Source organism: Balaenoptera physalus, assembly GCF_965194825.1.
Source record: "Balaenoptera physalus genome assembly, chromosome: 15".
In the NCBI taxonomy this organism is placed as follows: Eukaryota; Metazoa; Chordata; class Mammalia; order Artiodactyla; family Balaenopteridae; genus Balaenoptera; species Balaenoptera physalus.
The window spans coordinates 82,866,616-82,892,967 of record NC_138894.1 but is presented as its reverse complement, the minus strand read 5'-3'; the positions used below and the strand labels follow the sequence as shown (position 1 = coordinate 82,892,967).

Sequence of the window (26,352 nt, the reverse complement as noted above, 5' to 3'; positions counted from 1 at the left end):
CTATGGAGAAATGTCTATTCAAGCCCTTTGTCCATTTTTTAACTGAGCTGTCTTTTTGTTGTTGAGTTTCAGGAATTCTTCATATATTCTGGATATAAAATCTTTATCAGACATATGATCTGTAAATATTTTCTCCCAAGCTCACATATTTTTATATGAAAATAAACTCACCCAACTTTCAGAGCTTTTCTAAGCATTAAGCATATACAAACATGTATGTGTGCTTACCTCAAAAAATTTCTGTATAACATAGTTGCCAAAAACATCTGTCATTAACTGATAGGCTGCTTGCAGAATTTCATTAAATACCATCTGTCGCTCAGCTGGAGTAGCTCTTTCTAGCTTTTGCTGTATGAATCTATGTGGGAAAAATTTTAATGCCATGACAGTATATTGATAATAAGCTCCAGCAATATCCGAATCTGACTCCAGTATTATACATCCCGATATATATTGGATATATATATATACATGGATATATATATATATATATATATATATATATATATGTGGATATATACATATCCACATAAATAAAATCATTTCCAGAAATAGTAGTAATATATTTTATTCAATTTAAAATAAAAAGAACAAAAGTTATGGAGCATTTCTTTGTTAACACCTTAATTTAAAATAACTTCTAGTTAGACTGGCAAAAAATCTGGATATGAAGATGTTTAATGCCTCTTAAGTTAGTTCTGGTTGTATTATAATCAATGAAAAACTACAAAGATATTACTGGTATTCATTTATTTTTAATAATCATATTATTAGTAAGTATTTTTAGAACATAATAAAAGAAACCTTTAGCAATAAAATTCATGAGACACAACTTAATTCCTAACTAAGCTAGCCACTGTGGACTTCCTTGGTGGTCCAGTGGTTAAGACTCCGTGCTCCCAATGTAGGGGGCATGGGTTCGATCCCTGGTTGGGGAAGATGCCGCATGCCACGGCCAAAAAAAACAAAGCTAGCCATTGTGAGTGACACAAGGTCGATTTGCTACTCTTAAGGAACTTTAAGAACTTTCAACCATAGGGAGATAAAATTTGTATGCAACTATATAATCCAAAATTATTTTAAAAAATTTTAGATTTACTCTAAAACTATAAAAAGATACCTCAAATTTAATAAATGTATTAGAATTCTACTACTCTTTTCCTTTCTGTGTATTATCTTGAGAATACTAATTTGCATGTACCTCAAGCATTACAGTACATGTGGTCTGTTTAATGTAAACTTTGTTTTAAACATTTTTTTAAACAAAGTATATATCAGGGACACAAGTCCATAAATGTAATTTGGAGTATTATTTTCAAAAGGAAATTTAAAGAAATTAAATGTATTCTGTCAATGTAATAAAGATAATCCAATAAAAGGACATTGCTATATTTTTATTATAGAAAACTGAAGAACCATAAAAAATAAATTAAAAACCTGTATTTTTATAGTTTATCCTAACAGGAAAGAAAAATCCATATTGGATATTTATTTTTTAAACAATTCCAACTTTTATAAAGGTTAAATCATTCTAGTCAAGAAAAACTTTGGCTCTTTCAAAGCAAAAATGCAATAGAAAGTATCATAAATAATAATCACCTACCTAGAACCATGCTGGTCTTGAGAAAACTCAACTATGTGTCCAATCAAGTCTCTAAGTTGAAGGTTTGGGAAGCGGTTGTTTCTGAAATCTTCCAATAATCTACTTCGGCCAGAAGGCATAATATCAGACCTATTATACCGAAGCCGAGAAGGAGGAAAGAGCTGGCTGCTGGAGCTAAACAGACTGGAAGTGCCTGAAGCACTTCGATATTTTGCTTCTGCTCCAGGTGCTGCAGAGATATATCGACCACTACCATTTGTCAGTCCTCCTACAACAAAGCAGCTGTGGTCAGCAAATATTTTTGACAAAGTCATTCCTCAAATAAAAGTCATTTAAACCAAAAAGTCAGTCAATATAGAAATATTCACCCCACTAATTCCTATATGGTATAACAGAAAATTAAAGTTGAAGGAGAAATCTCACACATTTACTTAATGTGTGTGGCTATAATATGGGGGAAAAAGAGACTAGAAAACATGAGAAAAATAAACCTGTATTTGTTCTTGGCAGTTTAGTTTAAAAACATCTAATGTCATACACAAAACCTGTATTTGTTCTTGGAAGCTTAGTTTGAAACATAATTATAACAACTAATGTCATACATACTAGTATCAATACCAGAATACTGAAACCACCAACAAAATTTTCAGTTACATTAACAAGCAAGTTACAAACAGCTAGCAAATTCAGATTTTAAGCCACTAAAAGTTTAATTGAAATTTACTCACAGTGTTAATAGAACACCAACTAAATCTGTACTTTTTTGGAATATATAAAAATTCATTAAGTCATATATACTTGTATGTAAAGAAAAATGATTTCTTAGTTAACCCGATTAAATTTCAAACATAAAAAACCCACAATATCAGATAATAAAGCCAAATAACACACTATTTAAATTTTTTATTTAAAAAATACTCTCCATAAAATACTACTGTTTTACAGACAAGAAATAGTAGCAGTAAACATATTTATCATTCCTAGAGCTTTAATGTTGACCATTTAAAACAAATGAATAAAAAGCTTTTTTAACTTATATCCCATTCCAAAGAATACTACTAAAGGGCAGTTGATAAAAACAATAGAAGCAGGTAATTGTTTTTATTACAAATAACCATTTAAAAGTACTTGACAGTGTCCTTTTAAAAAAGAAAAATGTATAGAAAATTGTAAAATGCAGATTTAGTAGTTCAGATAAACAAAACCCACCGTCAGCTTTACACTATTGTGTATCACTTCTATTTAGAGTAGTGCTGTATGTACAATCCAGGCCACAAAGTATAGATGGTGCCAAGGACACACTGTCAGTGCAAAGTTATAGAGAGGCATTGAAGGCCAAAAAGAGTTACAGGGACAAGGAGCAGTAAAAGAGTTATAATCCTGGAGAGTGAAGTGGGTTAGAATATCCCTCTTTTACTTTCAGTCCCCACTGCCCTAGCTTTATTTTTCTTCATTAAATTTCCCATCATCCAGTATATTATACATATTTATTATTTACTTGAATCCTCAGCCCCATTTCCAATGTAAGTGCCATAGAATTACATTCACCTACATGCTAGATATGTGGTACCTAAAACGATGTCTCATAGACAGTGAGTACACAAATATTTATACATATTTAATGTAATATCAACTGTCTAAGGTCTAGTTCTGTAATATCTTTCTTAAAAGTGTGTAACTTTAACAAGCCGTTTTATACACCAAAGTCATTGACATCAAATTCTCATGTTCATTCCAGTTCTACATAAACTCGTGCTCATGTATGAAAAGTCTAAAAAGTAAAAGAATTCAGCTTTTTAATACTGTCTCGATCTCTTCATTATTAATCCTTCTAGTCCCCTATTTTTATTTCTGTTTATAGTACCATCAACCGTTCACAACAATAACTGATCATTAGCCCATTCGAGTCTCGATAACAATTCTTGAACCTTTTTGTAGGGTAGGGGCGCTCTGCTTATCACTCTAATCTGTTTTCATAAACAACAATTATATCTTCCCATTCAAAGGCCACTTTGACAATGTCATTTTATACTAAAAACCTACAGCATCCTGCTAGAGTACCTTCTCTATGTTCTTCAGCTTACTTTTCAAGTCATTATTCCAAACCTACTTTTCACATGAATTTCCTAATAGTACCCTAATTGTTCACTTCTCTCCTTCTTATTCATTACTATCTCTGTACCACTGCTTATCACTACCTGAAACAAGGCCTAATCCTACCTCTTTATTCTTAATGCACTAAAGATTTCAACACCAAATTCAAAATACATACTTACCCCAGAAAACGACAATTTTATTTGGTACCTTCCAAGTAGTCCTATCAGTATCCAACAGGAATTCCTCCTGTGTCTAGATATTTCTTGATTATATTCTATCAGCTCCTAATATACCAAACTCCTGATGCACTTTGACAACTTAAAATGTCTAATGATGCCAAATGCCTTGAGTTTTAAAAAATCTTGGACTTTCAGTTCTAGAAGACTAATTATAATTAGCACTTTCATTTACAAAGTTGAAAGATTAATTTCACAAAGGGCCAGGATACCTTCGTTTCCTTACAAATTAATTAAATAAGCATTTCAACTCAATTTAAAATATACATTAAACATTTAAAATTTGGTTTTTTAGGGAATTCCCTGGCAGTCCAGTGCTTAGGAATCCTCACTTTCACTGCTGAGGGCCTGGGTTCAATCCCGGGTCAGGAAACTAAGATCCCACAAGCCACGTGGGAAAACAAAACAAAACAAAACTGGTTGTTTTTAAACACTGAAAGCATGTCATTCGAAACTATTTTGGGATTGAGGAATATTTTACAAAATTGGCCTATACCTTTCAAAAATGTTGAGGTCATAAAAGACTGAGAAATAGTTCAAGATTAGTAAGAGTCATGACAAATAATTGTCATGTATGAGCCCCCAAATCAATCGCCCTCTCCGCCCCAATGCTCCCCCCCCGCCGCCTTTCTTGTAAAGGATATCAATGAGACAACTGGCAAAGTCTGAATAAAGTCGGCTGATTTGACAGTAATATTGTTAAGTTCCTGACTCTGACAAAAGAATGTCCTTACTTTCAGAACACACACACACAGTGATATGTTCATGAGTAAGGGACACTGTGCCTGCAACTTCCTTTCAAAAGTATCAGGGAAAAAAATGGGTGTGAAGGGACAGGCAAATGCAGAGAGGGGAAGCGAGGAGAGGGAAACAATAATAAAGAAAATTCAGTTAAATAACATTTGGAGAATCTGGGGATAAGCTAGATTTTTGTTTTAATTGTTAATGATTTCCTCTTAAGTCTGAAATTATTTCAAAATTAGTTAAAAACAAACATACAAATTGGTCATCTATACTCATACCATTGCTACTGGTCATCTAAAAGATGTGTTCTGCACCAAATGTGTTAAAAGGTAACAGTCCCTTCAATTTATCACTGACCTCACCCCTATCATTTATCACTTCTTAATCACTAGCTTAATAAGAGTGTATGGGACATGGAGATCTGTACTATAATTTCACAGATGAAATCACTATAGTCCAAAAGTGATGTGACATGCAGCTAGGCAGCCAGGACTCTTAGGCCAGAGCTCATCACACAGTAGTGTGCTGCCCCTCATACGCTATTTACATAGGTATCTATCAAGTTCATTCATGACAACTGAATGAAGGCAAACACCTCATAACTATCCTAGTAGAAATAATATGATTTTGTAAGTTTTCATTAATTTCCTTGAGAAGTCCATTGTTTTAGAATCCTTCCCTATTTAATACCAGAAATCAAAAAGATCTTAATACTGTGAAAAACACAGGGGAGAAAAATATAAAACAACTGAAACCACCACAAAATAAATCTCACAAGTTTTTTCTTGTCATTATTTTCCACCTCCCTGGGATCTGGAATAACAACTCCTGAGCCTATTCTTTTATTTATTTACATTTTCTATTTTTTAAAAAATAAAGATTCTCAAATCTTTCCCAGTGGATAGTTTTTATTAAAAAAAAAAAAAAGTCTACCTGAAGATTATTCTGATAGAGGTTTGGAGGCTAATAAATTAGAATCAAGATAAATGAAGGTTTCATTTTAGAGCAGGTTGTCAACTACTAATTTCAAATAAAAATGGTAATCCAAGTAGATTCAGGGTCCCGAAAAGGGTACAACTACATATAGGCTACTAGGCAGAGTCCCTTTCAGAAGGCGAGGCTCTGGAAAGCTCAAGAATGATAAGATGATAATGAAAGATGACTAGTTAGTTGGAGTGGGCAAAGAATAAATGATAAAGAATGCATACGTGGAAAAAACCTAAAATGAGGATGACCTATTTCACTTTAAAGTATTACCTTCAGTTACTTCTAACCCAGAGCCCATACACTTAGTACTTTCAGTTCGTTATTTTTTTTCTCTGATGACTTTTCAAAAGAAATATATGGAACATTCAGAGTAGACTGTAACAGCCATGTTAACTCCTTTCTTCCTTCCAATTTCTGCCTTTTGCAAATGGGACTGTCTAACCTATGCCTGTCCCATGACTGTATTTTGGAGGCAGATAACTTGTTTCCTAGGTTTCACAGACCCAAAGATGGAGAGGAATTTTGCCGCAGGATGGACCACATTCAGAATCTCAGCTGATTTAGAAAATAAGATTTGGGATTTTTGGAATGGTTCAAGACTCTTGGGGATGCTGGAATGGGGTGAATGTATTTTGCATGTGGGCTGAACGTGAATTTTGGGGGACCGGAGTTCAGACTGTACTGGGCTGAACTGGGCTTCCCCAAAAGATATGTTCAAGTCTTAACTCCTGGTACTTGTGGATTTGATTTTATTTGGAAATAGGATCTTTGCAAATGTAATCAAGTTAAAATGAGGTGTCATGCTGGAGTAGGTTGGGCTCTTATCCAATGACTGGTGTCCTTATAAGAGAAGGAAAGTTAGGACAGACACATAGGGAGAATGCCAGGTAATGATGGAGGCGGAGACTGGCGTGCTGTGTCTACAAGCCAAAGAATGTTAAGTGTTATCAGCAACCATCAGAAGCCAGAAAGAGGCAAGGAAGGCTTGTGCTCACAGCCTTCAAGGGGGGTGTGGCCCTGTGACACCTTAATTTGACTTCTAACCTTCAGAACTGTGAGACAATAAATCTGTTTTAAGCCACTTAGTTGTAATTTGTAACAGCAGCCTTAGAACACTAACATATAATGCTATCTTAACAACACTCTGAGACAAGGATATTATCTCCATTTTACTTGTGACACAATAGGCTTAGAGAAGCTAAATCCTTAATAAATCCTTATTCAAGGATGCATAGCTAATAACTAGACTGAGTTTTTTTTTTAAACTATTATATCTGAATAATTCTCTTAAAGCTTTCGGTTATATTCTGCTATACCTCATGAAGAACATTTAATGCCATATACCATACTTAAATCTGGGATATGCTTGAGGTTACATGGGAGAATAAACCACGTAAATTTTTTAACTATAAAATTTTAACTATATATTTGCCATACAAAGACACAACATTTTTACTCAGGAAAAACCAAGGCTTCAATGAATTAAAAAACCTACATAATTCTAGTTAAAAGTATAATTTTCCACATCATCTTAACAGACTAATATAAAAAGCAAAAAGCATAAGTATGTCACGTGTGCTACCTTAAATATGTACATTTTATGACCATATGTAAGCAAACAATATCAGGTGCAAACTACAAACCAAAATAAAAATCTGTTGTTTCCATTTCTATTGCTTGTAATTCTTTTCTAAAAGCAACTAAGTAATTAATCTACCTTTTAGCATCTAGTGCTTCAACTTTTTAAAAATATAACGGTAAGAGGGAGGCCATCTTCACAGAAGATACTTAATAATCTTCCCTCATTCATCAAAGAGCATTTAAACAGACTGAGTTTTTAACACATGAACTATGTAGCTCAGACTAGTATTATATCTCACTTCTACCTCTACTCACCTTGCCAATTTCCATGATTCCATCAAAAAAGGCTTATGTGATTTCAAGAACTGTCTGACTCTTACATCTTTATTGAAAACTAAACTACTTCTGTGATTACTGAACATGAGGACACTCTAAAAACCTACCCCTACCCCAAACCAAAGAACAATACATACAGGCAAAAATAAAAACTCACAACTGTCATAAAACTTCTCAAAGTGCAGTACTCCACAGAGTATGATCTTAACACACTGATCAGAGAACACACTGACTACCAGTCAAACAATGCTTTAATGTAGAAATCTATGTAGGATGTAAAATACTTTTTTTAAACAAGTAGCCAGTGTCCAAAAATAAATTCATCGATAAAACAGAAAGAAACAAAGCCACTCAAATTACTCCAACCATTTTGTTGAGATCTGAATACAGCTGACCCTTGAACAACACGGGGGTTAGGAGCATCGACTCCCACCCCACCAAAGCGTATGTATAAATTGTGACTCCCCCCAAACTTAACTACTAGTAGCCAGCCTACTGTTGACCAGAAGCCTTACCAGTAACATACAGTCTATTAACATGTTATATGCTATATATATAATTTTATGCATTCATGAAATACCTAACTTTTAAATTTTTTTGATATTTCTATGCAGTCTGTGAATTTTTTCAAGTTGTTGCAAATCTCCAAAAAAATTTCCCAATTTTCCCCATGTTTTGGGGGGAAAACAATCCATGTATAAGTGGACCTGGGCCGTTCAAACCTGTGTGGTTCAAGGGTCAACTGTACTGTTAAAGCTGTGGAGAATGGTTTCAGCTTTCTTGCTTCTAATCTAGTAGGGAGAAAAAACCCAGAAACAACTCTAATATAGTCTGTGGTTAATTTGGTACAAAAAAACCAGAAAGGAAAGATAATAATTCTAATGGAGAGAATCACTGTGTTAAATAAAGTGCAATAAGGCAATAGCATTACAATCATTATACTGTAATTGCTGGTTTACTCATCTGTATTCACCACAAAAAAATCAAACTTGATGATGGTGGGTAGAATGATGTTTTCTTCAACAGTGTCTCTCAAGTCAAGCACAGTCTGATATAGAGATTTGACACTGGTTGAATAAATTAAGTGAATTAATTAAGCAAAATAAATTAATTAAATAAAAACTTTCATGAGACCCCAGAATTCTTAAATGGGGGGCCAATAAAACTACACATAAAAGATAAACATAAAATAGGGATTAGTTTCAGTATAAATTAAGCTTATTACTATTCTATTTAGAATATCATGTAAAGACCCTTATCTGATCAGTTTTAATTTAAAAATTAGCAATAAAATATTATGAGATCCTTCAAGTAAAAAGTATTTAATCTAGATTAAAAGTCAATTGCAGGGGGACTTCCCTGGTGGCACAGTGATTAAGAATTGCCTGTCAATGCAGGGGACATGGGTTCAAGCCCTGGTCCAGGAAGATCCCACATGCCACGGAGCAGCTAAGCCCGTGCGCCACAACTACTGGGCCTGCGCTCTAGAGCCTGCGAGCCACAACTGCTGAGCCCGTGTGCTACAACTACTGAAGCCCGCGCGCCTAGAGCCCGCGCTCCACAACAAGTGAAGCCACCGCAGTGAGAAGCCCGCGCACCACAAGGAAGAGGAGCCCCTGCTCGCCGCAACTAGAGAAAGCCCACACGCAACAATGAAGACCCAAAGGAACCAAAAAAAAAAAAAAAAAAAAAGTCAATTGCAGGCAAGTGAAAAATGCCAATATACTGACATTCAAACTCATTTTCCCCACCAACTCACAATAGGCTAAATATTTTTTACCACAATTTTATAAAAAGTTCACAAAAATTCTAAACTTAGGGAATAGGAAAAGATCCTTTATTTATTTAGAGCGATAGTAGACAGAAATAAAAGCATTCTTTGAGAAGCAGTGTGACACCTTGGAATGAACCAGGTAGACCTGGACTCAAAATTTTTGTTCCTTACTAACTTCATGACTACAAGCAAGTTCCTTGATTGCTTTGAGAATGAAGTTGTGTGTGTGTGTGTGTAATGTGAAAGAGGAGGCAAAGTTAATTTCTCCCCATTTGGATATTCAATTGCTCCAGTCCAACTTACTGAAAAGACCATCCTTCCTAAATACACCAGAGTGGCACCGTGGCCACAAATCAGGTAACTAAATGAGCAGGTCTATTTCTGGATCCTCTATTCCACCAATCTATTTCTCTACCCTTGTGCCAATACCACAATTTTAGTAAAACTACCACTGCAGTTTTAATAAGTTTGATATCTGGCCAAGTTATTAAATTCTAAATTTGTTCTTCAAGACTGTCTTGACTACTCTTGGCTCTGTTTTTCCATTCATATTAAATAAATCAGCTTGTCAATTTCTTTAAAAAAGCCTGAAAAATTCTTATTGAGACTGTGCTAAATCTATACATCAATTAGAAGACAGTTGGTATCTTTATAATACTGAGTCTTTCAAGCCACAAACACGACATGTCCTTTCATTTATTTGCCTTCTTTAACTTCAGTCAGTGCTTTTATGGTTTACAGTGTAAAGATTTTGCCCTTCCTCCAATGGACTTATTCCTGGTTAAGGAAACAGTCTCATGTAAAAATATTCTAAACATAAGTCAATTTTCAGTATTACCCCATGAGACCCATGCTGCATTCATTTTTAAAGGTTATTTGGCTAAACTTCCAGATCTCTCATGAAGCACATCTGCCTATATTTTAAGAGTTAGTTTTTTGATCCTATGTTTACTTAATGTACATTATTTAGTATATAAACAGTGCAATAATGTAAGTTCTTGGTGAATTCTTGATAGATTGTTTTTAAGGCACATGAAGACTTATTTGATATCAGTAAGAAGGGAAGGTAGAGAAACAATTGAGGGAGGAGCTGAAATGCAAATATGAAGGAAAGGTAGAGCCAGTGAATAAAAAGTAAAACAACCAAATGATAGTAAACAATGATATACAGAATTATAGTCAACAACATTAAAGAAATGTCTCCAATTTGCAAAATACATATCAAGGAAAAAAATATTTAAAAACATATTCAGTAAGAGACCAGACTTTTCTATTTTCTCTCATCCCATAAGCTTTTTTTGAAAAATTTAAAATATGCAATGGCAAGCAGACTTCAGGTCAACAGAAGGAAACAAGGCAGGAAGAAAGAAATCCATTAGGGAGATGATGGGGGACAAGATCAAAGGCTGATATAACACACTAGAGATCCAGGAATTATGAGTTACAAAGAAGTGTGAACTGGAGTAACGCCTTATATAAACTATGAATTGTTCCAAGGTGTCTCTCTTCACGTGAGTGCTACTGGAAATTTCAGTGGGATAATCCTTTTTAAATGAAAAGTTTAGCATCCGGCTGCTGGGTATTTAATGTCCACAGAATCCCCACAATCATGATGACAAACAAAAACTGTTGCCACACATTTCCAAATCGTTCACCTCCTCACTCTAGGTATTTTAAACAAGCACTCCGAGTGATTCTGGTATGGTAAACCACTGAATCGAATCATCAAGTATTTTTTAATCTCAAATCTGAGATTACCTTAACTGAATTAGCTGGTGAAAACATTCTCAGTCATTAGAAGCCCAAAGTCATAGATAACATTATTAGAGGATAATGGATAAAACATAAGGGTAAAAATTAATCATTGTGACCCCAAACCAGAACTAAGACTAATGAATTTGTACACAGAAATGAAACATAAAATAATAAATCCTTCCACACAAGTAATAATTTTAGAACTTTTTCACAACATATTTCATACTTTTCAACAAATAAATGATTTTTAGATGCACCAATGGGTTGAAGCAGTGATTTCATTTACACCACCATGAGAACCTGTAAATAATATTCTGTTGAGAGCTGAGTATGTTGTCCTATCTATTCAGTCCTGTTGTCCAACATATATTCAGTCCCTGAGTGGCCTGCCTTATGAGTAACACATATTCTTATTTCACAGAGTACATAAGAGCTTTTCTATAAATCTCAAGAATAACTGAGAAAGGGATCTAGAAGTCTAGTAATCTTATATACACATTTTAAAAACACATAACCTACACCATTGTGAGGTTAAATTTGAGAGGCTGAGTAGAATATTGTTTTTGATATACTTTGTAAAATTGTTCAATTCATTATAGAATAGCAGAACAGAAAAAGAAAAGATAGTATCAGGAGTAAGAACAGTGTTCTAGCTTCAGTTCTGCCATTTACTGGTTTGGGCAAGTCTCTTGGGTTCATATGACCTATAACTGTTTCATCTTTAATGGGTAGATCACTCAGCCAGTCTATGTTAACAATTAGGATGAAATGAAATAATGAATATGAAAGTGCTGTAGAAAACTATCAAATGCTATTCAGTTACAGGGAACTTGCTACTTAAAGGATAATAATACTTTCAATGAAAACTTCAAAATAATTTATATTGTTTTCTGCTTTAAGGACCATATATGAAACTCAGAAAAATTGCACATAGCCTTACAACCAATTTGGCCATACTTGTTTTAATTCTCAAACATCTCATTCTAAGAGAAGTGGATGACCAAATCTGCCAAAGGTCAGCAATTTCAACAGATTAACTACTACTGAACAGGGAAAATGACTCTAACAGTGAATATTACCATGTCTACGTTTCAAATAAAATTTTCTGTGATTAGGAGAGAAGATAGGTTATAAAGTTTTTTAATCTACTGCAAGTTAAAGCACTATGTGACTACTGAATACATGACATTAAGGAATCTTCAAAACTGACAGCCACCTTTGAATTAACTAATTTCACTGAGTTCAAAGCTGGAATTAGACTTTTTATCACCCTTTTCTTAAGAAAAACAAAGCCAGTTCAAAAATGAAGAGGTACAGGGGCTTCCCTGGTAGTGCAGTGGTTAAGAATCTGCCTGCCAATGCAGGGGACATGGGTTTGAGCCCTGGTCCGGGAAGATTCCACATGCCACAGAGCAACTAAGCCCGTGAGCCACAACTACTGAAGCCTGCACGCCTAGAGCCCGTGTTCCGCGACAAGAGAAGCCACCGCAATGAGAAGCCCACGCATTGCAACGAAGAGTAGCTCCCACTCGCCCCAACTAGAGAAAGCCTGCGTGCAGCAACGAAGACCCAACACAGCCAAAAATAAATAAATAAAATAATTAAAAAAAAAAAAAAAATGAAGAGGTACAAGGGAAGAAGCCATTAGTTTGTCAAACCCTAAGTTAAATAAAAACACAAAATGTTACTTGATACCCAAGACGTTCCATATCAATCTTATTATGAGCATAAAGATTAGAGTAAATAAGAAATCACTAACAAATTTTAAACGTTTACTCAAAGAAGAAAAAGAAAGGAAACAAGGAAGGAAAGAACTAGTTAGCTAGCTCCAGGTAGATGAATAAAATAATACTTGAAATATTTAATCTTCTTTTACTGGGAGTAACGTATCTCAAAATAAGAGACTGACTTCTAACATAAAGAATTATAAAATACAACTACGGGTAGAAGATTTTTTCCCCCCAACTCTATAAATCAGTATAACATGAGAAAATAATTCACTTAATATTCAAGGCTGAACTTGAAGCCCAGAATTTGACATAGCTCTTTGCATTTCAAGATAAAAACCACTAATCTTAAAGTTGTTCTCCTTCCTTGTTCTTTTCCACTTGCTTCTCTAATCAGTATTTTAAGTGCTGCTTTTAACAAGTTGTAGTCAACGTGGGAACCAATGTGAAGGGACTCCAAATGGCCAAAGATAGTAATATTTTAGCATCAAGAAAAGGTATACAAAGTGTTATCTCCCAGTCTGCAATGGACAGAAACATAACAACTATCCTAAAATCCATCAATTTACACTATAGGGAACAATGATGATTTAAACACAAAAACAAAAAAACCCTGCAAGTCACCTTTAGAAGTTGCAAGGGCATCAACTCATTCTCATTCTCAATTCTCATTTCCCAAGGTCAGAAAATGAAGAAAAATCAAGCATTATCCTGACTCCTACATGAACTATATATTTTAGGGTAACCTCACAACTGATGAAAGTTCTTTTCCATAGAAAAATTCCAGCTAACAAATGTAAAAGGAATGACAGAGCATCACCATTCCGCAACCTCTGAAGAAATACTTAGGTGATGATCAAAGGCTGCTAAGCCATTAGGTGGATTTGACAAACAACCTCACAAAGGAAATAACCAGACATGTGTCTCCTGATATGGTGCAGCAGAAATACAGACCCAAATAACAAAGCAAACAACCAGATCAAACCCCTAAACTTAATTCCATTTTACAGGAAATTCAGAGAATAGAGGAACACGTTAAATACCACCATGGAGAAGAAACCATCGAGGTCCAGAATGTGGGATATTCAACAGGACAAAGTTTCTTCAACAAATAAATGTGAAGGAAAAAAAAAAGAGGATGGGGAAATGGTTCCATATTAAAAGACATCAAACAAATGACGGACCTTATTTGGACCCTGATGGAAACACAACTGTAAAAAGACATTTAAGTCAATTAGGGAAATTAGAGTAATGAGAATTTATAAATTTTAAAAGGTATGATAATGATTTTGTGGCTATAATTGTTTTTAAAAAAGGAATCTATCTCTTAGAAATTTCATACTAGAATATGGAAGATAAAATTACTTTTTCATGTTTCTGACTTCAATATATTTAAAAAGCAACAAGGTTGCAAATCTTAACAAAAATATTTTAGGTTACAAAAAAATGAACAACCAAAATTTATCAGTTGAAATACTTGTTCTTCAATCACAAAGCGACTACTGGTCATCCTGCTAAAAATACTTATGTTGATCAAATGATAACTATTTTTAAAAAATGAAACATCTTTGTTGGAAAGCCAGAAGCACACAATGTTGCTATTCACTCTTCCTGTGAATCAAGTAACTAGCATGAGCAAAGGCATAGGTGGTTTAAAAAAAAAGAAAGTTACCTGTTTCATCCAATATTTTAAGAATATAGATATCCAGACCTACCAATAACTATAATGGTTACGTGTCTTAAAAAAAATCTCATAAGAAAATCAGCTGGAACTAATTAATTCCAACCAATTCTAATGAAACTGAGAATTTATCCCTATTTTATGATATTATATTCTTAATATGTGAACAGAGTAAGATTATTTTTTAAATGGCTATGCAAATTCATTTTCATAGGTATTTTATCAATCAGCAGCCTTGATAACTTGATTCATGAAGAAATCCACTTCAGGGATATATAATTTAAAAAATATATATTTTAGACCGGAGAGCATGTAAGTCTTGCATCGTGATTCAATGACATGAAAACGAAAGATAGATTATTTCCATGAACACTATACAAAGAGCAAATTTATGAAATCTACTTAATTATTTTCAACTTGGCAGGGTCTATTCCTTGTTAACAAACAAGGTTGCTAGTCATAATATGACTAAAGCTAGAAGAAACTGGGGAATCACAAAAGAAAATAATCTACAGACAATTTCAATCAGAGGTGTGTTTAAATACTAGATTTCAAGGTGAAGCTAAACTAAGGAGTTTAGCTTAAACTATGGGCACAAAAGTATCAGGCTACAATGTAGAACTGCTGGCCCACACGATGATAACTTTTCATAATTGACTAGAATTCCTTCTAGAAGCATCTATATGCCTGGGTTCTTTATAGTCAAAAAAAATATCTAGATTGCTATTTAATTAGAGACATCTAAAAAGTCACTTATAATCCAATCTCTAAGCAAGCTATGTAGAATAATTAATGCCATTTACACAGGCACTAAAGCACAACGTAAGCATAACAGTTGACAGAAATCTGATCTGAAACTTATCTATGAAAAAAATGACAGGACGTGACAAATATAATCTTAACGAATAAAACACAAAACTACTACGAAAGGTCTATTTTTAGGTTTGCTTTGTTCCAAATTTTGGTGACAATTTCAAAGTCTCAAAGGCATGTTTTATATGGGAGTGGTTAGAGTGGGTCTGAATAGAAATAATAAAAATCAGGAATTGAGTAGCTCCTATGACTAAGAAAAGATAAATGAAGGAAAGTGGTAGGCTAAAAACTGGTAAGTTTACACAAACAGTGCTGCAAAGCAGATTTTAGGACCCCACTCAAATAAATTAATTGGTTGTATACAGTCAATATCCCCAAAAAGAGCAAAGGCCCAGAATTTGGGGTGGAGGACCAGTCTTTAAAAAAGAAATCTAGCCCATTTTGTAATAACATAAATCTAAATGATGATCACTGTAAAATATTCCTTTGTTACATGGACACTTACTATATTACTGAGTTTTAGGAAAAAATAACTATAGCCTTATGATGGGGGTGGCGGGGTCAAACATAATCACTAATTTACAATATATCTGCTTACAAAAGCAACATTACTTTTTAAATCACAAGCTGATTTAAATCTTCCTAAGCACCTAAGAATCAGCAATAGAATCTCTCAGTTTTAGCTGAAATGACTAGAATTACAAAAATCCAAAATCTAATTTTAATAAAATACTTTATTTGAAGAGACAGGGAGGGATTCATACACAGCCTCTGATATCCAAAAACCCTTCAAAATATACTGTTAACTACATGGCTAAATACTTCCTGAAGTGGGAAAAAGGTAACCACCAATTCAAATAATCTTGGGGTGGGGGCGATTTTAATATACAGATATAAACCAAAGTTCTAAATGTTCCGATTTCAAGGGTACAACAAGCCTAGAACATTTTTTTTCTTAAACAATGTGTTCAAAAGTAAGAGAACTACATGGACCAAACCCATACATAATAAGATTCTCTAACTCACAAACATACTCAATTCATATACCCTGATATAACCCTGTGGTAAAATGGCCAGGCATTCAAAGGCCAAAGCAAAAACCATCATACTAAACTAAATTATTTAAAGTTCAATAACTATGTGACCAATGATTGCTTTTGGTGTGCACAAACTTTTTTTTTTGAATTTTATTTATTTATTTTTATACAGCAGGTTCTTATTACTTATCCATTTTATATGGTGTGCACAAACTTTTGATGGTGAAATCTCTTTCACTACCACGTATAAATAATTGACTTTTCAGATGATCTAAAACACACACAAATCAAAAGCACAGACGAGAAAAGAAAACACACCACTGTATTTCATAAAAGGAACATACGATACAATAGGGGTCTTTACCTTACTGTACATTAGACCCTCACTTTGAATTTTCACAAAAGTAGAACTTTTTCAAAAGGCTAATATCTACAAGCAAAAGCAATTTGGCATGTTTTATCCAACATTAAATATTTTACACATATTATAAAACACACACACAAACACACTCACATGTATACATACAAATAAAAAGGGTTTTGGTTTTTTTTTACCTAAATGCAAACTGGATGAGGATCCATGTGATGAAAGTGATGGCGGTGGCGTAAGTGAATGTCCTGGAGTTTGGCTTGGCAGAGGCATGCCTATTGGACTTGGAGAGGAGGAAAATCCCAGACTATTGTAAAATGGTTGCCCTATGGGTGCTAGGCTGCTACTAGATCTTTTGTACAAGTCAGAGCTAGTAGATAGAGACTCTCTCCTTGTGGCACTACTACTTGCAGAACTGCCAACTGAAGAAGAAATAAAAAAAACCCTAATTACATACAGTGTTAACTGAATAAAACCTATCCCCAACTCTTGCTGGGAAATAACAGAAGTGATCACAATAATTATTTTTAGAAACATTATAGAGAAGATAATTACTGTGATAACTATACATACTAACTTATTAATCATAAAAGGGTATAAATGCACCCCAAGAAAATAACCAAATATTTAAGAGCAGTCACTCATATGTTCCTTATTTCACACATATTTACCATTGACACATATGATTACTGTGCTTTAATACCCTGGTATGATTTATAAACCCTGAAATTGTAAGTTGTCTGCTTTAGGATATGCTAGAGATTAAATTCCAATAAGGTTAAATTTTGGTAGTATCCTAATCTCTGGAACCAAGTTCTTAGACTTCAACCCAAAGCCAAGAAAAGATTATACTGATAAACAGAGTATTTCCTTTGCCATTCACATTTGATTTGGCTTCCAGCTTGTGTTCAAACCATAGTCCTTTAAAGTCCATATTGGCCCGAATATTAGTCAGCTGTGAAGTATAGATGGCAGCTAAGTCCTCAGTACTTTTCACACTACACATTCTCCCTATCCTTCAACAACTAAATTACAAAATACATATGGAAAAATCAAACTTTCTCTTAGAAAACTGATAGCTCTCATTACTGTTATCAACCAAAGACATGTGTTCACTTACCCCTCAGGATCTTCCATTCCTAAGATTCTATTTCTGGCCTCATGAGCCCCATACTCAGGTAAAGGCTGATTAGCCTTTGTTTTCTTATATGGTATACAATTGTATCACATCCCTTATTGTACTATATACCAAATATTTTTTGTTCTTCACTTAATCCCCAATTCAACTATTAACCTTCTAGTTTTTTTCTTCTGTACTTCATAAAATCATAAAAAAATGGTAGGTTCACATTACCATGTAGCTATGCATGCTCAGAAAAGCAACAAGATCTGGCTGTTAATCAACATGTATTTGGATAATCAAATTCTTTACTAAGTGTTTAAATGGGCTGTCCAAAACTCCCAATTCATAAGTCTCACTTAGAGCCCATATTTTCCAGTATGTTTTTTACTGTTTCTAAGCCTTTTTAAACTGAAGCCTTTTACATCCAAAATAATTTCATAATACATTTCTTAACCTATCAAGTTTTTTACGGACAAGCTCTATATTCGGACCAATATGGTAATTCTTTTCAAGAGAATTTTCAAGTTTCTATTAGGTTGTGGTTTTCTAATAGCAAGTCAATTATAAATAGATCATAAGGGTATAGATCAAAGAGAAAAATTAAGCAGAGCACATGATGGTAGACCAAGTTAAGCTTATTAATACAGATAGGAAACTTAATTACACTGGTTTTACCAAATTTAAAATTCTATAAAGGAAAAATACCAGGCTCACACTACTGTATTAAGCAAAATATTATATAAACAGTATTCAACCTTTTAAACCAGTGAGTGCAGTTTCTGGAAGACTGATCATGTTTTATTGAAATTCTCACTTTTTAATATATATTACAGGGAAATACTAGTAACTATATGCATTTTTAATAGCGAAAAATGAACACTATTGTAAGAGTGGTTTTGGCAAAACTGTCAATGTATGCTATATTAACTATGCTAATTTAAAAGGACACTGTCAAAGTGATTTTTCTAAAACATGGCTACATTTAAAATTCCTATTTATTTCAGAAAACAATTTAAATGACAAGGAAAAAGACAACAGCTCTGTAATGAGAGCAGCAGCACTATCATTCCCCTGGCAGATAATCAAAGAAACCATAGTTTTGACACATGCGATATTATTTTCCTCTAAAAAGGAAAAGCCAAGCCGAACACTTAAAAGTAATTCAGAAATAGCTTTACTTTAAACCTAACAAGCTGGCTCCTTAAATTTTACTATATGCCTAAATTATCTGCAACAGTATGACTACAAAATATAAAACAAAGTATACCTAAAATATCTAAGCGGCTAGACAGTGGAGTCACTAATCATTTATCAACTGTGGATAAAATGTTAAATTACAAACTTTCAATTGTAAAAGAACATTCTAATGGGTCATAGAAATGGTGATTTAATTACTTTATTACAATGGCTAAGCTTCCTGGTGAGCTGAGTTATAAACTAGGGTATTTAACACTACTAAGCATTAATAATTTCATCATATGGGTAAAAGAATGACTGTGTATATGTTACTGTGTGTGAACATGAGCACATGAACACATTATATTTTAGATTTCATATAGGTATGGAATTGCCATAATGTAAAAAGGCAATGGGTAGACTTCGAAGAGTACCTAAGTGCAGCACTTGAATGAACGCTCATGAAATGTCCAAGAGGAGGGAGATGACAGGTTATTTACTGGTATTTAGGGGTGGCAATTGTTAATGTCCTCTGAAGCAAGGTAAAACAGAGGTACCCCAAACTGGAAATCAGAATGGAGTAAGCAATGCTCATAAATAAGGGAGGAATGAAGATGATCAGTTTTTGGGAAAGAGGCATCTGCAGGGGACATCTGTAGAGAACAAAATGTTGATGGCTCACCAGTTCCAGAATGCAGGGGGAAGGCTCTTAACAACTAAGAGACAAATGGGAATTTGGGGTTCCTACAAATCTATACCAGAACATCAGTGACATTTTATTAGAAAAGGGAACATGAGATTTATCAAGTCTTTTCTCTATTTTTCCTGGATTATTTAGGGTCTACAATCTATAGAAACTAGTTATTTCCACAAAAAAAAATTTTTTTTATAAAGTTATATGTTCTTTTGATTTTCTCCAGCAATCTAGGATTATTTGGGGAAAATGCTTGTCAATTGTGTTAGAAACAAAAAAATGAGTCTATGGGAGCACCTGGGCTAGAGATAAAAAGACTAACCTCCAAAAGGAATGAAAAAAATCAAACAGGAAAATTAAGACTAAACAGTCTCTATGTTCACTAGACTCTTCCTCGGAAGATCCCATGCCCATTTCTTTAGGTAATTTTGTATTAGGCAAATATATTTCCCTTTTGTATTTCATTGTAACAAAAAAGCATTCTGCACCTAAAAGTTTATAGTTGTTCTAGACCATCATATTTATAAATATGAATGTTCAAGAAGTTCAGAAGATACTGTCTTAGAAAATTGGCAAGCACAGTTAGTAATGACTGGCATGTGTTAGTTTTGCCATTTTTCACACCAGAAAAGAATATAATTTAATGTGGTGGGAAAACAGATGAGAACCAGATTTTAAGACTCAAGGACACGAGAGGAATAAAAAACCTCTTGAGGTGTGAATACATGGCCCTGCCCCTCATAAAGAAAAGGCTGTCAATTGTACCAAGAGAATGAGAGTAAGCTGTTTTTTCCCTGTTTCCTGAATACTCTGGAAACACCAGAGACTGATAATGCAATGTGTGTCAACAGGGTGTCAGTGTGGGCCTCTTCTGATTTCAGCTCTTCCTCAGTTACAAAATCAGTTTGTGTGGGTAAATTATTTATTTTGTGAAGCTATTTAAAAATTGGATTTCTTAAGGATTATATATAGAACTAGGATATGGGAAAAAAAGTCCTTTTAAATGAACTTTTAGTGATAAAGGCTAAGTTGTTTAATATAAAGATAGGCATATTTATCTTAGGGGCTTCTGTTTAGAACATTACATCATATTTTATTTTTATATATTATACCAAATAAAGATCATTAACAACCATTAGCATTTAATAAGAATAAATCATCTGATGAGAACACAAAGATTATTATCTTAAAACACCAGAAACTTAAGATGGCAAAAATAGTTACTTCCTCGAACATTAATATTATAGAGCAAAGGGAAGAGCTAGTAATTAGCATAATATATATTATCCCAAACAAACCTTACTAAAACAAAAATTACAGTAATATAATTCTTAAAGCCAGGGGAAAATGTATTATATCTGAGTTAAAGCATGGGCTGCTTGAAATGAGTTAAGCATTCCTAGATGTTGCAGGAGGTGGTTTTTCAGCTACAAAACTAAACCAATAAACCAGTATCTTATTCCTGTCCTTTCTACACCACAAGCTATTACTGTTTATATTAATATTAAAAACAAATACATATACCTCATGTCCACTTAGCAGAGTACACTCATGTTAAAAAGAAACTTACCTGATGAACCAAATCCACTGAGGGCTGAGCCTATAGCAGCACCCAAAGAGCTACTGCTTCCAAAGCCAAGAGATGTACTTCCAGGTTGGCCAGGTCCGTGAGAAAATAAAGAACTGCTCTGGGAGCTATTAGTCAAAGAAGTGCTCCCATAAAATGAATTAGACTGCAGATTAGTGCTCGGCTGCTGCGGCTGCTGCTGCTGCGGTGGTGGCTGAGTGCCAAGTGGCCGGAAGAGACCATTTGTGCTGCCTGTGAGACTATTTGCAGTTCCTCCAGCTGCTGCTGCCGCTGCTGTAAATTAAATTTCAGACACTTCTTAAAACTACCCAGAAAACCATTTTCTATTTTTAAAACATCTCAAACAACACCAGAAAAATATTATCCCTGAAAATGTCAGTTACACTTACCAGCTTGTGCTGCTGCTGAACTAATTAAAACAGGTGTTGGAGCCATTAATCGAACTGGAGCTCCAAGGCCAGTTCTTGCTCCAGGGCCAACCACTAAGGCACCAGTCTGATCATAATAGGCAGTTGGAGTTAGTACTTGATAGCCTAGATAATATTAAAATAAATGTTTACCAATGAAAACATTTATTATAGAAAACATGTATTTATTTTCCCCCGCATTTGTGTTTTTATCAACCAGAAAACACAGCTATTTATGCTGTTAATATAAAAACCGTTAGTCACCATATAAAAAGAAAACACAGCTGAGAAGATATTACTAAATATATGAAAATATAGTAAAGCACAAATAAATTTTTTTCCTAAATTTTAACAGGGATGCCTCTCGCTTATGGACAACAAAATGATGAGATACATTCCTTGATATTGAAACCATAGGTAATCAAGGGCTGATGCTTGAAAGTTATTACCATTTAGTCAGTTGTCCCGAGAGGAGAATGGATAGAAAGACTAAGGGAAGTGAGGGAGAACACTGTACGATTTATTATGCAATTTTAGTAAATTTCTAAACCAAGTGCCTCATTACCAGCATTCCCTTAGATTTTCATTTGTAAGCAGCCCTTTAAAAATTAAATCATGATATAAACAGATAACTCAAAATCATAAGGTTTAACAGTCAACTTGTAAAGGTTCTCAAGCTGGAGTCCGAATAAAAATCACATAGCCATTAGTTTTATTACAGCCTTTACCACAAGGCAGGTGACAATTTGCATTATTCAGAACGACAGGTGAGTGAAGTTTATCTCTTCACTGACCTTCTCAGTAGGGACTCCTCATCTGAACCACAGAACAGAAAATGACTATTTCAAACAGAAAAGTGACTATTTTGCCAATTCTCTCAAGGATGGTGCATAGTAAGTACCACTCAAGATGCATGGGAGAGAAGTTAACTATATATATACAGTGGATACTTTAAGGCAATAGGGCTTATTCTCTCCCAGAATGCAGGTTGAGAAAGGCTGTCTTATACAGTAACAGAGACTCAGGCTCAAAAGTCTGAGGACCACTTGCAAAAATGCACTGGTAACCTTGGATACTTTTAAATTTAAACACTACTTTCCCCACTAAGACCAAAACTTTCACATGCAAAGGCTGTTTTAATTAAATACAGTAATTCTGCTTCACAATTACCATTTTACTAATACAATGGATATGATTTAGGAGAACCAGCCAAATGAAGAGAAGCATCGGGCAAAACCTAGGAGGGAATGTAGAGCTTTCAAGCCCTCTCCTCATGGAGTGAACATGATGAGTTTGAGAAGATTATTAGATATCCAACTGTAACTGTCGCATAGGATATGCAAGTCTAGAGTTCAGGAGAGCGGTTCAGGCTGGAATTATAAATATGGGAGTGGTCAACATAAGGATGGTATAAGCTAAAAAGGACGAAATCACCAAGAAAATAAAAGGGCAGGGCTTACAGCCTGAGGGTACTTTACATTAAGAGGCTGGAGAGAGCAGGAACAAGGGAAGAGACTGAGAGGAAATAGCCAGTAAAGAAGAAAGAAAATTCAAACAATTTGGTCTCTTGGAAGCCAAAGAAAAAAGAATTTGAACGAAGACTGAGTGATCAACAATGTCAAATGCTGCTAAAAGCCATTAAGAGTTGAGAACCTGACCAATGAATTTAGCAACATGGAAGTCATTCTGGTAAGGATAAAAGCCAAACTGTAGTGAATTCAGTAAAGAATGGAAGAACCATAAACAAGTACAGAAATGCTTTTGAGGAGTTTTGCTGTAAAAAAAAAAAAAAAAAAAAAAGGACCAGAGGGGAGCTACAGAAAAGGGGCTGAGAGTAATTTTTTTCTTAACCAGAAAATGTACTTGATTAGCAGAGCATGATACTTAGGTGTTTAAAAATTTTATTGTTATTGTGAAATAAAACACATAAAAAGTACAAAAAAACAGTACATTATAATGACTACAACACAAAAAAGTATAACTATTATCCAAGCCAAGAAATAGAAAACTGCCCAGCATCCCACCTCTCCAAAGTCCCTGCTCTACCAGTCTTCTCTTTCCCTTAGAGTTACACATTCTACTTCCCATAAATGCTTCTCTCTAAACAATCATTTGGTTTGAATTATTTAAAAAATTTTAGGTACGATTCATCCATGTGGTTATACATAGACCTTCTAGTTTCCATTTTCATTATTGTATAGCACCTCATTGGACAAACACCACAATGGATTTATCCATTCTACGCTTACACGGTTCCCAGTTTGGGGCCACTGCCGACAGTACTGCCATAAACATTTTTGTATATGTATGCTGGTGTGTTATGTGTACATATTTCTCTAATCTAAGGTATATATCTAGTAGTTGACACCCTGGGCCAAAGGGCATGTGTATTTTCAAACTTTGGCAAATAATGCCGAGCTGCCTTCAAAGTGGTTGTGCAAATTTACACGCTTACCACCTTGGTATTAGAGTTCCCACTGCTCCATGACTTCAGTAATACTTGATAATGTCAGACTTTTAAAAACTGGCCAATCTGAAAGATAGGCAGAAGCATTCTGTTGTGGTTTTGATTTTCTTTCCCCATAAGGAGGCTGAGCATCTTTTCATATGCTAATTAGGCATTGGGATTTCCTCTGGGGAAACAGCTGTTCAAGTCTCTTTCACCCATTTTCCTATTGGTCTGCCTTTTCTTATTGATTTATAATTCTTTATGTATGCTGGATTCAGGTGTTTCACCGTTTTAATGTATTGCAAATATCTTCTTCCATTCTTAGCCTGACCTGTGATTCTCTTTATGGTGACTTTTGAAGTAATGGGTTCAAATTTATTATTTCCTTTATTTTCATAAAAAAATTTCCCTATATTATCTTCTAATAGCTTTAAAATTCCACTTTTCCACACTTAGGTCTAAAATCCAAATGGAGCTGAGTACTGAACACAGGATAAGGCAGCGGTTCAATTTGTTGCCCAAATCATCAATTTTATTTCATCTTATTTATAAAACAAGTCATTCATTCCTCCCTACTGCTTTTTGCTGCTTTCTTTGCTATTAATTAGGTGGCCATTTCTTTTGGGATCTCACTTTTGGGGTCTCTACTTTGTTCCACTGGTCTGTTTGTCCATGCAGTAATTCAACTGCAGCTTTAGAGTAAATCTTACTCTGTAAGTTAGAACACAGCAAATCCTTCTACTTATTTTTGTTCTTTAAGATCTTAATGTTTTGGCTAATCTTGACTCTTTGCATTTTCAATAAATTTTAGTATCAGCTGTCAAAAAGAACCACAGAAAGAACCCATCGGGTTTTTGATTGGAAATGCACTGAAACTACAGGTTAATATGGGGAGAACTGGCAAGTTTAAAATATTGCGTTGCCCAATGGTTTGTTTATTTAGGTCTCCTTTAATGTCTAAACAAAGCTGCTTCCCATAGAAACTGGGCACATTTTCTATCAGACTTATTCCTAGGTACTTCTGACTACTGTAAATAATAACCTTCAAATTTTTCATTTCAAAACATTATGGTGTTGGGAGTTCCCTTGCAGTCCAGCGGTTAGGACTCAGCGCTTTTATTGCTGTGGGCCTGGGTTCAATCCCTGGTTGGGGAGCTAAGACCCCGCAAGCAGCGCAGCATGTCAGAAAGAAAAAAAAAAAGAAAAAGAAAAGGCTGTTGGTTAACAGAAAAAGATTTTTAACCTGATTTTTATATCCAAAAACCTTAACAAAAACACATTAATTCTAACACTTTATCTGCAGATTCAGTTAATACAATCATATTTTCTGCAAATGACAGTTGTGTTTTTCTATTTACAGAACTTTTTCATTTTACTAGAATTTCTCTCATGTTATATACTGGGTAGGCTCTTTAATATAATGTTGAAGAGAAGTATTGTTAGCAGAAATCCTTGTCTTAATCCCAGTCTTAGATGGAACACTTTCAAGTATTTCCTATAAATAGGAAAGTCTATCATCCTTGGGAAGTGGGGTGGGGTGTTTAATTCCCTCCCGACTCCCCAGCATATTAAAGATGTTATCTTCTGGTTCATATTTGTTAAAGAGGTTTTTTTTTTAAAAAGTCAATATATAAATTTATTATGCTTTTCCTGCATCTTTTGAGAAGTTCTTATGATTATTATCTTTTTTTTTTTTTTTTTTTAATTTACTTATGGCTGTGTTGGATCTTCGTTTCTGTGCGAGGGCTTTCTCTAGTTGCGGTGAGCGGGGGCCACTCTTCATCGTGGTGCGCGGGCTTCTCACTATCGCGGCCTCTCTTGTTGCAAAGCACAGGCTCCAGACGCGCAGGCTCAGTAATTGTGGCTCACGGGCCCAGTTGCTCCGCGGCATGTGGGATCTTCCCAGACCAGGGGTTGAACCCGTGTCCCCTGCATTGGCAGGCAGACTCTCAACCACTGCGCCACCAGGGAAGCCCGATTATTATCTTTTAATGTGGCGAATTACACTGTGATTTACTAATGCTCATCTTGCATTCTTCGGATAAAACCAACTTGTTCGTGATATATTATCCTGCTTTATATTGCTACATCTGGTTTGCTAATATTTGAGGATTTCTAAATCCATGTTCATAAGTCTGATGAGCCTACAATTTTCCTTTTCTGCAGTTTGACGG

General features: G+C 34.6%; 1 protein-coding gene across 10 annotated transcripts in view; it reads right to left on the bottom strand.

Annotated features, from left to right (window-relative positions):
* Nucleotides 1–26,352, bottom strand: part of PUM2 (pumilio RNA binding family member 2) — a 91,118-nt gene that overhangs the window by 11,570 nt on the left and 53,196 nt on the right. For 6 of the 10 annotated variants that reach the window (XM_082427447.1, XM_082427448.1, XM_082427444.1 and 3 more), the window contains 5 exons: nucleotides 21,712–21,855; nucleotides 21,305–21,595; nucleotides 16,927–17,163; nucleotides 1,604–1,871; nucleotides 229–358 (listed from right to left, as the gene is read on the bottom strand). In XM_082427447.1, the coding sequence (XP_082283573.1) occupies nucleotides 229–358; nucleotides 1,604–1,871; nucleotides 16,927–17,163; nucleotides 21,305–21,595; nucleotides 21,712–21,855 (1,070 nt within the window). The remainder of the gene's footprint in view (nucleotides 1–228; nucleotides 359–1,603; nucleotides 1,872–16,926; nucleotides 17,164–21,304; nucleotides 21,596–21,711; nucleotides 21,856–26,352) is intronic. The other 4 variants (XM_082427453.1, XM_082427445.1, XM_082427450.1 and 1 more) reach the window with 1 other exon arrangement.